Consider the following 14850-nt stretch of genomic DNA (forward strand, 5'->3'; position numbering starts at 1 on the left):
TTTTCAAAAGCTGCTGAAAATTTTTATTTCTTGTCTACAAGTCTGTAGACAAGACCCAAAGGAGCACAAGAAATTAGTCATCAGTAAAGTCTCACAAGGCCCAAAATATTTTTCTGCAGCTGTTGATAATTTTTATTTTTGGTCTGCAAGCTACTAGAGTCTGTAAGATTTGAAAGAAAAATTTTTATTTCTCGTCTTCTAGTTACTGGACATGTTTTATTGACAATTAAATATTTCTGATATGGTTCAATTTTTTTATTGCAAGTTTTGAAAGGTTTTGTCTACGATTTTGCAAGTCTTATTTACGTCTAATAAGTTCAATCTATGATTAAAATTTCGACTCGGGTTCATAACTTTCATTATCATCTTCAAAACTTTTATCTTTATCATTTTCAACCGAATGTCCACAGGATCAAATGTCGGTGGGATCAATTTGTAGGGATCACTTGTGGTATAAAATTCTTGGGGTCAGTTGACGTCACATCTTTCTTAAGTAATAAATTTTAAAAAATTATTACATTATTAATTCCATATTTAAGTTAAAGAATAATTTTTTTGACAGAAGAAAATTGAAATTTATCTACAGTACTCCAAAAAAACAGATCAGCAAATTTCGAGCTGAGCTCAGGTTTCTTCAATTAAGAAAATTATTTTCACTGAAGTCATCAAATTTTTGTACTGAAAATATACCAGATTAGAAGTTTTCAATCGCATAATTTCTTGTAGGAAAATCCAATATTTCCAAAAGTTATTGTTTCTCTTAGTGTAGAACAAATGATCTCATATATTTATGTATACAGTCTGTCGAATAACAAACGCGGAGTTTGATATAATGAGTGACGTCGTCGAGGATGAGGCCGCAGGTACTCGCGTCGATATCAGTAACACTATTGCGGTTTTGAGAGACGAGTTGTCCCAGCCGGAAGCGTTTGAGTGTTGGCTAATAAACAAACGCGAGAACCAGTGCTGATGAATATAACGACAATTACGCACATTTCCCTGGAGAGGAAGATACTCGACGAGCTCGGAACCCACAAATCTCCCGACATCCCCGCGTCGCCCTTATTCTCTACCAAATCGCTAACCATCACCGATTACGGTCTACTCGAGACGATTGTACTCATGACAAAAGACAATATTTGCCAATCAACTATTTGTCTTCTTTCATCAGCATCATTTTTTTTATTTTATACCATGAACAAATTTTGAAAACAATAAATATATTCTAGCTTTTATTTTTTGTGATTCGGTATAAGAAGAACAGATTTTTTACTGGTTCAAGTTGAGTTGTCAGACACCCGTGGTACAATTGCCGAGGCCTTAAACACACACTGTAAAGTGCCTCAGGTTATCTCAGCAGTAGCAACAGCAGTGCGTAGCCATCCTCTGCTCAGAGAATAGAAATGAAAGAATGAACTCTCGGTTTAATGCCCTGCTCGGTTTAAACAAGCTGAGCAAACACTTTTCACGATATTACCAGCCACCACACTATGACTTTAAGAGTTTCATGATATATACATATATATATTTTTATATCTTACATTTTTCATCTGGCTTTTCTGTTTCAATTTCTCGGTATCTTAAACTGATACTCCGGAACCGGTGTCGGAAAATCTTATCATAAAAAACCAAAGTATACTTTTTAATCTACATGATAACTTTAATTTATTAACATAATTTACCGTCCATCATATTAAGGAAAAATAATTAGCAGTATTTAAAATGTAAGGTGAATAAATATATACATATATATAATTATAGGGCAATAGGAGCGTAGTAAATTGGTGGTAAAATTAAATGTTGGTCCATCTGAGGGTTGTGGTAACGGTGAGATGAAAACACGCAGTGTTGAGTCGAGTAACGGACGAGCTAATTAGCGTCTTGATTTACTTAATCCCAATTAATGCTCAGCTACCACTGGTTCTGCAATCTCTGTCTCTCTTCAACTTCCGTCTCAGTCTCGCGAGTATTGGATAGAGCTATGCTCGGTACTTTGCCAAGCAAATAACGGATTATACGTACTGTTAAACGTTAACCTCCGCAAAGCTAAAGCTAAATTAATATATATATATACATATATATATCACTATCATCATTCCGTATCATCATACCGACATAAATTTCATTGCTGGCGTTTGAATTTAAATGTAAACTAATATCTGTTGATTAATATATTTTATATTTGTCATGATAATTAATTTATAAATTTATCGAGTCTTTGAGGGAACAGGATTTTAAAAATATTTTTCTTTTATTTAGTAACGTTATACAAACGATTGAGTAAATTATAAGGGCAAAAGTTTTCCCCTACCGATAAGCTACGTCCTTAATTGACAGATGTTATTTGCACACTCCTACTTGTATACATACATATATAGATATATATATGTACATAAATATAGAAGCAATTGGTAGGCACATGCTAATACCGATAGAGTAATCAGCCATCAGAGCTTTGACCGATCAAATTCTCTGATGTTAAATGACATAAATCGTGTGACAGTTATTTATAAAATTTATTATTCATATATTTTTTATTTTTGAATATGCTGACCAATATCGCCTAGTGTCCCCAGTGTATTAATATATATATACATAAATGCGTATATTAATTTATACAATTACATTTTACCGAATTTATTATCGCATTAATTAAATATAAATCCAATAAATATAATTTTATTTTTTATATTATTTTTGTTATTTACCTGCTGCAGAGTATATTCGATTTATTTTTATTGTCATATTTTTATTTGTTTTATTGAATCACGTATTTCGAAGCGTACTGTTTAATTTTAACAAACAGCGATCTACATTTTATTTTATTATTTTATTTATTTATAAAAACTGAAAATAAATATAAATATAATTGGATGCAAATAATAAAAACGAAAAATTGATTTTTTAAAAAATAAAAACAATATAATAATTGACAATAAAAATACAGCAGATTATCAATTTGGCGGTACTAAAATTTTCACTTGCGATGTATGAGAGCGATAAAAAATCGTGTTTTCTCATGGCATCGCATAAAATCCCTCCATGAGCCCAAGTACCGTCGAGGGAGAACGAGTAAAATAAAAAATAAAATAAAATGCGTGAGCCCGTAAGAGAGAGAATGAGTGTTTGCTTTTAATCATTTTTCCTGCATTGACGATGCGTAAATCTCATAAATATATAAATACGCAAAAGCGTTTCTCTGAAAAAGCTAAACTCGAATTATTAAATAACTTAATTACCTTCACGGTTAATAATTAACGGATATCATTTTTTTAGTCTCTATTTTTAAAACTCCCGTAGGTGAAATAATTATTTTGCTCCATGTATTAGTATACCATCAATTAACTTAACGTATGATACCTTATTTGTGACAGTGAGCAACATTATGTATCACAAAAGCCTTCAGTAAATTTCTCTCCCTCCTATCCCTCTATCTCTATATCTATATCTACCTCTGCCTCTATCTCTACAAACTGTTAAATCAAAGAGAATATATTATTAGCTGGTCCATGCAATTTTATATTCCTTCTGAATCGTTTATTACAAACTTCTGCTAATCCTCACTTATTCGTGATCAGTAATTAGTGTTATGCCCAGATTAAATAATTTATAAAATACGCGGGCTTGGACGAATAAGCACCAGACCAACATCAAATTTTCTACTTCCTTCAAACAATTTGTTCAATTACATTGATCTCCGATGACATCAGTCACATTGTTCTTCAAGTGTCTCTCCTCTAAATCTACGCTGTAAAAAATTTTTTAACTCGGTGTAGTGTAAATGTCTAGGTGTAAAAATCACACCGAACTCGGTGTTAAATTTAGGCGGTGTGAATTTGAAATTTTTACACCGCCAAACGTGTAAATGTATAATTCATGATAATTTTGCGTTAAAAAAAATATTAAAATGTTCAAAATACTATTTAATAGCTAAATAAAATTAATGTAGTTATTGATTAAGTAGTTAAAAATATTCAATGATCGTTTGTTGCTCATTAATCAAAATTGCGAGTAACACGGAATGGTGTAAAAAAAAATTATATTACACCGTGTTAAAATAACACGGATGTAAAATTTACACCGAGAGAAATTTACACCGTTATTTCACATTACATGGCAGTGTATAGTTCTTCGGGTCCATTTTTACACTAAATTTTTTACAGTGCAGTCACATAGTTCTTTAAGTGTCTCTCCCCTAAATCTACGCTGTAAAAAATTTTTTAACTTGGCGTAGTGTAAAAATTACACCAAATATCGAGTTCAACTTAGGCGGTGTTAATTTTTAATTTTACACCGTGTAAATGTCAAACGTGTAAATGTGTAAATGATAATTTTGCATTAAGAAAAATTATCATAAAAATATTTAAATCTCCAGAATACTATTTCATATCGAAATAAAATTAATATATAATGTAAAAAATAAGCAGAGTGAATGCGGAGTAAATCCGGGGTAAATGCGGTGCGGATGATTTTATTTATTTGATCCCCTCGGAGTGAAATTCACTTCGAAGGGGAGTTTAATTTAATATTAAAATTCCGAATCGGAGTGAATGCAGGTTGAAATAAAATCCAGATTACTCCGAAATCACTCAGCTAAAAAAACGAACTCTCTATTTACTCCACATGCAGATTAATTATTTTTTTAAACTCTGGAACTCCGAGTGACAGAGTAAATTCGGATTGAAATAAAAGCGAGTTCACTCCCAATTTTTGTAACACGGAGAAAATTACACGAATGGATAATTTACACCGTTATTTTACACTACACGGCCGTGTAAAGTTCACGGGAGCCATTTTTACACCAAAATTTTTTATATTGTCGGTCATCATACAATTTCATCAACTGATTATTAATATTTTTGTAATCAATCTTTCCATCGGAAAATTCTAACCTACTTGCAGACTTTTTCAAAATAAAACCTAGAATTTTATAAATAAATATAAAATTTTAGATGTACCTGAAAAAATTTATATAATTTGATTGCTTGAGGCATAGTTCCGGAAGTTGGGGGTGGCCTGAGATTTTTGGCTGACATACCAGCATCTGTATGCGAAACATTTCAGAAATCTAGTCATCCAGTAGATTTTTTTTCCATTACGCGAAAAACGTTCCGATCTGCAGGTACATAAATTTCAGTGAACATAAATAACAAGTCAAATATCCATGACCTTTGCCAGAGCTAAAAATTCACAAGATGAAATTTATTTTATTTAATCCTCTGAATAATTATTATTATTATCATTAATTTTATAAATCAAAAACTCACAATAGTTAAGTTAATTTTTATTCATCAACTCATTCCTATTTAATAAAATATTTAAAGTGGTTCTTCAGCCCCTTTTTACTTGCCACGCACTCAGCGGTGGTAGCTTAATTACCAGGATCTCCCACTGCATTTCATCCATTTACGTCCTCTGCATATATTAATATCTTTACTTTTTTCTTTACATTTTGTTTCATTTAATCATAATCAAACTTTCATTGAGTTATAGTCTTTTTAAATATAACTCTTATATTATACTCATAATTATCATTTTTATTCACAACAATAAGATCCAAGCAATTAATTTCTCTCAAATTTATCATTTATTTAGAGGAGGGGGGGAGGGTACTTAAGAAAATTCCAAGTTTTCGGGAACTCAAATCCGTGAAATCTTTTTTTTTAATGATATTCGAAGTAAATAGAAAAAATTTTCAGCTGCCATTAAAAAAAAAAATTCATTTTCTGCGGGAAAAATGGGTACCCCCTAAAAAAGATGAAAAAAAAATTTCTGGAAATTAAATAAATTTGATTGAATTAAATTTTCTTGTAAGTAATTTACATAAAGAAAAATTACATTTTACATAACTATTGAATGCAAAGGAAGAAAAAAAAATTTTTAATATATTTTATCATAAAACAATAGTATATTGTGTGACAAGGGATGAAACAAGACGATTTCAGACTTGGGTGAAGTTGGCTGACCCGCAGTCTGAAATCGTGTTTCATCCTGAGTCACACACTATACTTTTAATGATTACGTGGATCGGAACTTCAAGATTCAGTGTCGGCAGCCAGTAAGAAACAAATTAATTTCAAGCCGATGATGCGGAGAACTGTTAGAGAATGAGAAATCTGTGATTTATAGACACTTATTAAATCGTAAATAAGACAAAAATATTATTTTCATTCATTTTTTATTTACTTTATTTGGTTAATTGAAACTGTCACTTAAAAAATGAAATGAGTAAACTGAAGTGACAAGTAAACAAATGAGAGTAATAAGGCTGCAAATGAAAATTAAAAATAACTGACACCGGGCAGAATTATGCGTGTTTCTGCCCGCTGTATGAAGGTATTTTTGAATTACAAATTCGCTGCAGTTGCTTACAGCATCAGCTTGAAATGAGCTTTTTCCGACGGGCTGTAGAGACCCTGAAACTTCAAGTTTCGATGCTGGTATCATGAAAAAGTCATTAACATTTTTCGACTGGCACTTTAGATTTTTTAAAAAGTTTAACTACCGACTTCAAATTGTTACTTACTATTTATGAACTTCAAAGTAAAAAATTGAAGTTAGTTTTAATTCCACAGAAGATATTTTTTAAAAAGCACTTATAAATTGTTTGAAGTAATACATTAAAAAATTATCAAAAGTTGATTAAATTTAAAAAATTATAAATATTTTAAAGTTGATTATTGAAATACATCTGAAGTAATTTGACACTGGGAGTTTTTTTTATTGTAAATTGATAAGAAAAAAAATCAAATTGATTTCATACTATTTTTTTACAGACAAAATTTTTTGAAAACAGTGAAAAGAAAATTCAAAATAATGCTCAATTATATTTACAAAAGTGATTTTGGAATTTTTAAACCCCTCCTCCCTTAACCCGTTTTGTCTCTCCCTAAATAATTTCATTCTTATCTGTCTAAATTATCACCCAATTTTCATACATTAATAAAAATAAAAAAATTAAATTTCTATTTATTTTTCACGGACATAAAAATACGCGCAGATAAATAACCCAAGAATCAATCGAATCCGTCAATTAACTTGTCTCCTGTCATTCGTATGACACCAATGTTCCCGCCAGTGAATCCCATAAACTCCCAAATGGACATATATATACTTTTTTTTTATCTTCTATTTATTCAATCACTGTAACATTATTATTTAATTGCATTAAAAGCTACAGTATAATTAAATATTGACAGATAATATTTATAATCCAAAAGATTTAAATAATATACGAATGAAAAAGTTCAGTAGCTCTTGATCTAATATAAAAATTATATATTTTTATTACTGACAGTACTGAATAAGCATAATCTCGAGTTCTTGTCGAGCGAACGAGCGAGCGAGAACTTTTTAATTGGGTATCCTTAATTAGTTAACTAGTGGTATCTTGCTAATTATTCTGTTTCTCCTTCTGCATTTCACTTTTTCATTTTTAGTTTAAATATTACTCTCAACTTAAACTTTATAGAATTTATTTCTTTCTTTCTTTTCATATTTTTTTAGCATATATTAATTATCAATATTAATAATTAAACATTCATATAATTATTTTTAAACATAAATACCAACTTAAATTTATTTTAACCGCGAAAATTACTGAATATATTAATATGTAACTTATACCATAAGATTTATCGTGTTTCGGAGATAATTTAAGTATAATACTCTAGAGCTAGCGCTAGAGTATTTCCGAATTCACCCTCGATTTTTTAAACCTCCGACATAAGACTCCAAAAACCCGGACAAAATTTTTCAAGTCGCAGTCAAATCGAGGAAATTTTATAAATTTTTTTTCTTAAGAATTTTAAAACAAACTTCATTTTTTATTGTTTACAAACGAACTGCACTTGTGGTTTTAATTAAAATAAATTAATTTGTAAAAATTACAAGCAAATTTTTGTAAATTAAAAAATCATTTCACATGGATACAAAATTTCAATTGCTGACAAGTTTTTTATTATTCAGAATTTAAAAGCTGAATGTTAAAAAACCCGGAAAAAAAAGCCTGACCGGGCTACCCCGGACACTCCAAAAACTAGGATATGTCCGGGAAAACCCTAAGTGCAACAAACAGGAATATTGTCATAGTAGTGACATAAAATAAAAATTAAAAAATAACTTCCAAGAATATTATACTTATGTGTATATACGTCCATTGAGAAAATTGCTTAATAAACAGTGTGAGGTTGTATCTTGTTACGATTTAATATATTTAAAGACTGATTATTATCATTACCCGTAAAAACATACTCGCGTGACACTAATAACGTCACTTGTCGCAATGAATATACTCTGAAAAAAAATCTATATAATATGAAAACCTATTAAATTGCCATATGTGTATTTTAGTCATTGCATGTTTCGTAAAAACCGCCTGATTTAAAAAATGATAACAAACAGTTACTACTATTAATGTGTAAATTTTTCTGAGCATTGTAATCAAGTTAAATATGTCTACTGTTCTCTTGAACATACACTCAGCAAAAATATTATTTTGACAAGATAAATAGTATTGATTAAAAAAAATTACTATATTGATATTCATTAATAAAATGTATTTTTATTTAAAGACTTTATTATTATACTTATCTCTCCAGAGTATTACTATTTAAATTCCTTGAATTTTTTTTTTTCGCGCCAATGTTATAAAAATATACGATATTTTTTTTTTAAATAAATTTGAACTTAGACTATACCCCCCCCCCCACCTAGTTTTTAAAAATATTCAATAACTTTCAACTGTCATAACTGTATTAAAATTTTGTTAATTAATTAAAAAAAAATTAAGTAGAAAATTAAAACAACTATTGATGCAATTAACTGAAATTTATATCTTTTTTTTATAATTAATCGTTTTGAAAAAAATCAAAAAATTATAAGACCGGCTAAATTCAGTATCATAAATCTTTATGTCGATATTTTAATTTGAAATATCAAAATTTTTAGGGTAGAATTCATTTACCAAATTTTGTTTAAGGCCATTTTCAGACAGTGCCCCCCTCAATTTTAAAAAATTTTCAATGACTTTCAATTGTAATGACCGTATTTAAATTTTGATAATTAAATTAAAAAATATTAAAGGATTTATTGAAAAAAGGACAATTTCACTGAGATATTGAATTTTAAAGAAATTACAGTTGCTATCAATTAGAAGTTAAAGGAAATTTCGAAAATAAATTTTAGTAAAATCGTCCTATCAATTTTATAATTCGAATTTTCAAATTGTGTTTAACTTCTAATTGACAACAACTGTAAGTAATTTTTTTTAAATTCTATATCCCGGCAAAATTGTCCTGTTTTCAATTAAGGTTTTAATTTTTTTTTAATTAAAGTGGGTCTATAGTAATTTTTGTCCAAGCTTTTCTCTCAAACTAAACCTCTAAACGCAAAACTAAGAACAAGGCTTGATGCGTTACTCTATAAAGTAGCAGTCTACGTTTTGATTTTTTAAAAATATTTATTTGTTTAAGAGAAAAACGGGGACAAATTTTCCATTTACTGCGCAAGTGCAACAAGGACAGTTCCGTTTGTTGACTTGAGTGTGATAGAGGAAAAAGTTCAGACCCCTCTTAATTGATAAAATTTTAATAGAGTAATGACAGATGAGTCATTGCATATTTTTAAAAAGTGGGGGGCATTGTCTGATCATATTCTTAAAAAGCTTATAAAAATATCATTAAGTACAAATAATAATAATAATAATAATGATAACAATTTTTTAAATTTATTTACAGAAGGAGGAAGACAATTGGGTCCACATACTTGTGCGATATGTCAAAGTGTAGTAGAGGGAGGGAGCCAGAGCCGTGCATTGTCTCGTAGTCAAGCGTCTCAATACGGTTTACGTGAAGATCAAGTGCAGCCGGGTGCACGTGTCTGCAATACTTGCAGATGTAAAGCCGTACGTGGTCGTTACACCGCATGTCCACTTCCTGGATGTCCAAATGCCAATAATTCAAATACTAAAACACGAGTTAAGCGATTGCGTGCATTACCGTCTAAGTGGATGGAACTATCCTCAGATGTCTGGGAGCCAGTTGTGCAAGAATTTCAGATACCGAACAATGCCACTAAATGTTGTTCGGCTTGTTTCAACAGGATATCACGTCGTCTGGCGCCTCATTTGACCGCTGGTGCAGACGTTTCTGAAGACAGTTCTGAACCTTCGACGCGGCAACAATGGACTGAAGAAGAATTAAAACTTCTGAGACGTGCGTTGAGAGAACATGCGACGAATTGGCAGAAAGTTGCTGAACAAATTCCTGGAAAATCAAATCATCAGTGTAAAAATTATTATCTTACGTATCGTAAGAAACTAGGACTTGATCAGATTGTTACCGAGTACTATGAAGCTAGAGGGGAAGATTTTAGGAGGCCTTTTTTAACAGATGAAGAAGAAAGTGGTAGTAGTACAAGTAGCTGCGATGAATTGGCTGTTAGTATTTTATTTTATTTTTTTTAAAATATGTTTTTTACCATACCTGCGCTTAAAGTATAAATTCCTACCCTGTTTAGAGGGAAGAAAGTCGTTTTTTTCTCTTACCCAAGTAGCACAGAACAACTTTAAGATGTCATAAAGATGTTTTTTAAAAGGGCAAGACAAATTTTTTTTTATCTCAAAGCCAAGTTTTTTTTATGTCAACAAGACATATAGATGTTGGTCCTAGAAGTCTTAACTTTTCGAATCTTTTCGAATTATTCGTCAATTTTATAATTATCCGAAAGTTTTTGAATCATTTGTAACTCCAAATTTTGGTCAGCTTTCAAAAATTCAATTTTTATTTAATGGAAAGCTAGTTTTAAAGTAATCAAAAATAATTTTTTCGTAACTTCGTGTCTAAGCTCTATTTACTTCTGTCAAAAATTTGAATTATTCGAAAACTATTACAATTTTAAGTCATTGAAAAAAAAATTTTCGAATTATTCGAGAGTCTGCGAGTTATTCGATACGAATAATTCGTAAGTTCGAACTATTCGCACACCTTTACAATTTACTTTTTGTCATCGCTTGTGTTAAGTTTTTTACGCAGACATTTTTCGGTGATAAATTTCTTTGCTTTATCAATATTTTGGTGCCTTATCGACAGGTCGAAAAACAGCCTTAAAATTATTGTCTTATGTCACAAAGCCACGTGTGCTACAGGGTACTCGGGTATGAGAAAGCAAATGATAAAAATTAGCGCATGCGCCATTTTTCCCACAAACAGCCAAAGAATTTAAACTTCTAGGTGCAGATCTGGTGAAAAATTGTATACACACCCCGGAGGAAGGTAAGACAGCCCAATCCGCGTGTTTGTCTTCGACTCTGGTAGGCAATCATACACGTGGCTTGGAGTGTCCTACTTTCCCTAGGTGTGTAGTATACTATATTATTATTATTAATATTAATAATTTATTTAATTTTAGGTGCACGATTCTAGTGATACTGCAAGTGCAGGTAGTCCTGCAAATATAATATCAAGTAGTACGACGTCGACTTTGGTTCCATCAACGAGTTCATCAAAATCAAATATTTTCCCTCCCGACAATACGACGGATATTCGTATCTCACTCGTACCGCCACCGATAACAACATCGTCTTCACAGCAACCTACAGCTGGAGGACAGCCAGTGGTAAACAGCCGCGAGGACTACGATAGCTCTGCTACGGTGGGTCTACAATTTCTTTGTTTAAAAATTTTTTTTTTCCATTATTGTTTCCGACGGGTCTGATAGAGATTCGAAAATTGTTTCAGGAGACGGCGGACGAAGGTCAAGGTAATGCTGAACTTGAAAGTACGGGTGGTGTTACGGTCACGCAGTCAACTGGTAATACAAGTGCGCTGATACAATCCCAGCAACAACAGCAAATCCTACAGCCTCAACCACCGCCACCGCCACCACCACCCGAGCACTCGCCACCGACAACTGCTAGCAGCTCGAATCCACTTACTGTCAAAGATCTTATGCTTGGTGTTATCGAGATGACACTAAAACGTCCCGGACCACCGGGTTCATCATCCAATTCCGGTCCCTCTTCTATGTCAAATATTATCAAGGCTGATCACAGGAATGATATTACTTTTGTTCGTGAGTTTAAGCCGGCCTCGAGTATGCCCTCTACTGCCATGTCCAATAGGGACTCGAATTTGGCGACTCTTTCTGTTGTTTCCTGTCATCGTTCTGCTCCCAGTCCTCAACAAATTGGTAATAAATATTTTTAATTATTCTAATCACTCAAATATATTAATTTAAATAATAAAAACAATAATAATAATTATAATATTTATAATTACAGGTCAAATGCAAGCAACGATAACACCATGTCCGCCTCCAGTTCAAAGTTCCCAGCCTCAACAGTCGGATTTACTTCCAAAAGAAGGTTTAGTCGTGATGCAAGTCCAGCAGGCATTAAGAGAAACCGAGGGTACACTTGATTTGAGTATAAAGAAACCTAGACTACACCCACCACCACCTCAGCAGCAAGAGTACAATCACACTCATCAGCAGCCTCATAAACCTCCTCAAGTATCAATGTACCGCCCGGAGCCACCAGGTGCTTATTATCATGCTCACCCACATGCAGAGCAGGGTCGTGGTGCTAAAAGCCCGTTGGTCTACGCGTCATCACCTAGACCGCAAGCTCCAATAACACCCAAAATGAACAAAGTAAATGTGACCCCTCCTCATCCAAAATTGTCACCCAAACTAAGTAATATCGGGCCGGCTCACAAAGGCGGGTCAATAACTCACGGTACTCCGGTTCCAAGTGCGCGTTACGAAGGCCTTTTAAGACAAATGACACCACCAGGTAATGCCGGGTCAGCGAATTCAGGGGGTACACCAGCTCCCAAAGAATCTGGTTCGATAACTCAGGGTACTCCAGTGCATCCATTTACTGTAGACAAACGTAATCCAATGTATGATTATCACCGGCCAATAAGACACTCACCAGCAACGACAAATGTTCCACCTCAGTGCCAAACTCAACAGGGTGTCGTTGTTACCCACAGTAATCAGTATAATTCGTATTCTTCAAGACCACCACCGAGTTATACTATGGAGCAACAATTGTCATCGCGCCAAATAATAATGAATGACTACATTACCAGTCAGCAAATGCACCAGAGAGGTCGTACCAGTGGAACCAGTGATAATCCTGGTAAAAGTGAGCCTCCACCTTCGTCTGGATTGTATTACACGAGTACACCACCTCCACCTCAGTCTCACACGCAACCGCGACAGGGAGTTATACAGAGACACAATCCGCAAAAACAAATTCACTATCAACCTCCACCGGCGGGTCTTGAAGCTTTCTCTAGTCTTGTTGACGTGGCTGTTCAGCAGCCTAGTTTACCAGTACCGCATCCTCACGGTCCTCCTCATCCTTCCTCGGGTAGCAGCGGCCATGAGGGTCTCGGCAAAACGATGGCCGATAGACTACTCGCTGATCGGTATGTAGATAATAATAGAGCGTATCGGGAGCAAGAGATAAGGATTCAAGAGCAACATCGATTTGCGATCCAGCATGCCGAGAGGATGGCTGCCGCTCAGCAGCAACATCAACAGCAGCATCAGCAGCGCGAACGGGAGCGCGAGCGTGAACGGGAAAGGGAACGTGATCTTGCTCATATACGTGAGAAGGAGGAGCAGCAGAGGCTGCATCGGGAGAAAGAGCTGCAGCAATTGGAGCATCGCTTGGCTGTTCAGCATCACCAGAGGGAAAAAGACATGCAGCAGCAACAGCAACAAGAGCAGCATAGATTTTCCCAGCAACGGGAGAAAGAAATGCAGCAGCACGAGCACATGATGTCTGTACAGAGAGAGAAAGAAATGCGTGAAGGGGAACAGCATCGACTGAGTGTTCATCAGCAGCGAGAAAAAGAAATTCATCAGCATCAAATGGCAGCTGCGGCGCAGAGAGAAAAAGAACATCAGGAACATCGTATGGCTCAGCAGAGGGAAAAGGAAATTCAGCATCAGCGAGAACAGCTGGCGGTTCATCAAAGAGAAAAAGAAATGCGTGATAAGCAGGCGGAACATCGGATGGCTGTACAACGAGAGCGAGATCTTGCTCATTTACATCAGCAGCAAATGCAACAGCAACAACAGCAGCAACAACAGCAACAACAGCAACAACAACAACAGCAGCAACAACAGCAGCAACAAATTCAACAGCAACAACAAATCCAACAGCATTTTCTTGGAAGAATCGAAGCTGAAAGACATCGTCATATGGCTCAGATACGCAGGGATCACTTCCGGCCGGAACAAATTGATCGCGAGGCCTCGCGGATTATGACCAGTGGATTTCCGCCGTCTTCAAGGCCGCAACCTCCACCTCAGCCTCCTCCACAGCAGCCTTCTTCAACGCGAACTGGCCAGTCCGCCTCGAATTCTCAGCAAGGAGAAGGCTCTTCCACTCTTACTGCCGCCAGTCTCATCGACGCGATCATCACTCATCAAATAAATCAGAGTTTTAAAAGCACCGGTGGCACTGCGGCTTCAAGTAATCAGCCTACCAGACCCGGCGATAGACTTTTCCAGGTTCGTATTTATTTTACACTCAACTTAATTATTAATTATCATTATTAATAAATATTTTAATTTATTTACTCAGAGTTTTCATCGAGATAATCAACCAGAGCCTAATGGCGTCGCGCACAGTCCTGCTGGTGAAGCTGCTGGAGGTAATAGCGGGCCACCAAATGAAGCTCCGCAAGATGGAAAAACGATTACCATTGGAGATCATGTTGAACATATTGTAACCAAGGAATATGGTCCGCCTCACGGATCATACAGATCATATCCCGGGTAAATATTTGCATTTATTTCTGTAACTGTGTAATGATTTGTATAAATTAAACA

At 34.0% G+C, this 14850-nt stretch overlaps 1 protein-coding gene across 10 annotated transcripts in view; it reads left to right on the forward strand.

Moving 5' to 3' along the window:
* The window catches only part of LOC130677334 (uncharacterized), a 74657-nt gene that overhangs the window by 55894 nt on the left and 3913 nt on the right, over positions 1–14850 (forward strand). For 9 of the 10 annotated variants that reach the window (XM_057484058.1, XM_057484059.1, XM_057484057.1 and 6 more), the window contains 5 exons: positions 9738–10438; positions 11410–11652; positions 11739–12189; positions 12281–14529; positions 14603–14796. In XM_057484058.1, coding sequence (XP_057340041.1) covers positions 9738–10438; positions 11410–11652; positions 11739–12189; positions 12281–14529; positions 14603–14796 — 3838 coding nt within the window. The remainder of the gene's footprint in view (positions 1–9737; positions 10439–11409; positions 11653–11738; positions 12190–12280; positions 14530–14602; positions 14797–14850) is intronic. The other variant, XM_057484063.1, reaches the window with a different exon arrangement.

Source organism: Microplitis mediator, chromosome 11, assembly GCF_029852145.1.
Source record: "Microplitis mediator isolate UGA2020A chromosome 11, iyMicMedi2.1, whole genome shotgun sequence".
In the NCBI taxonomy this organism is placed as follows: Eukaryota; Metazoa; Arthropoda; class Insecta; order Hymenoptera; family Braconidae; genus Microplitis; species Microplitis mediator.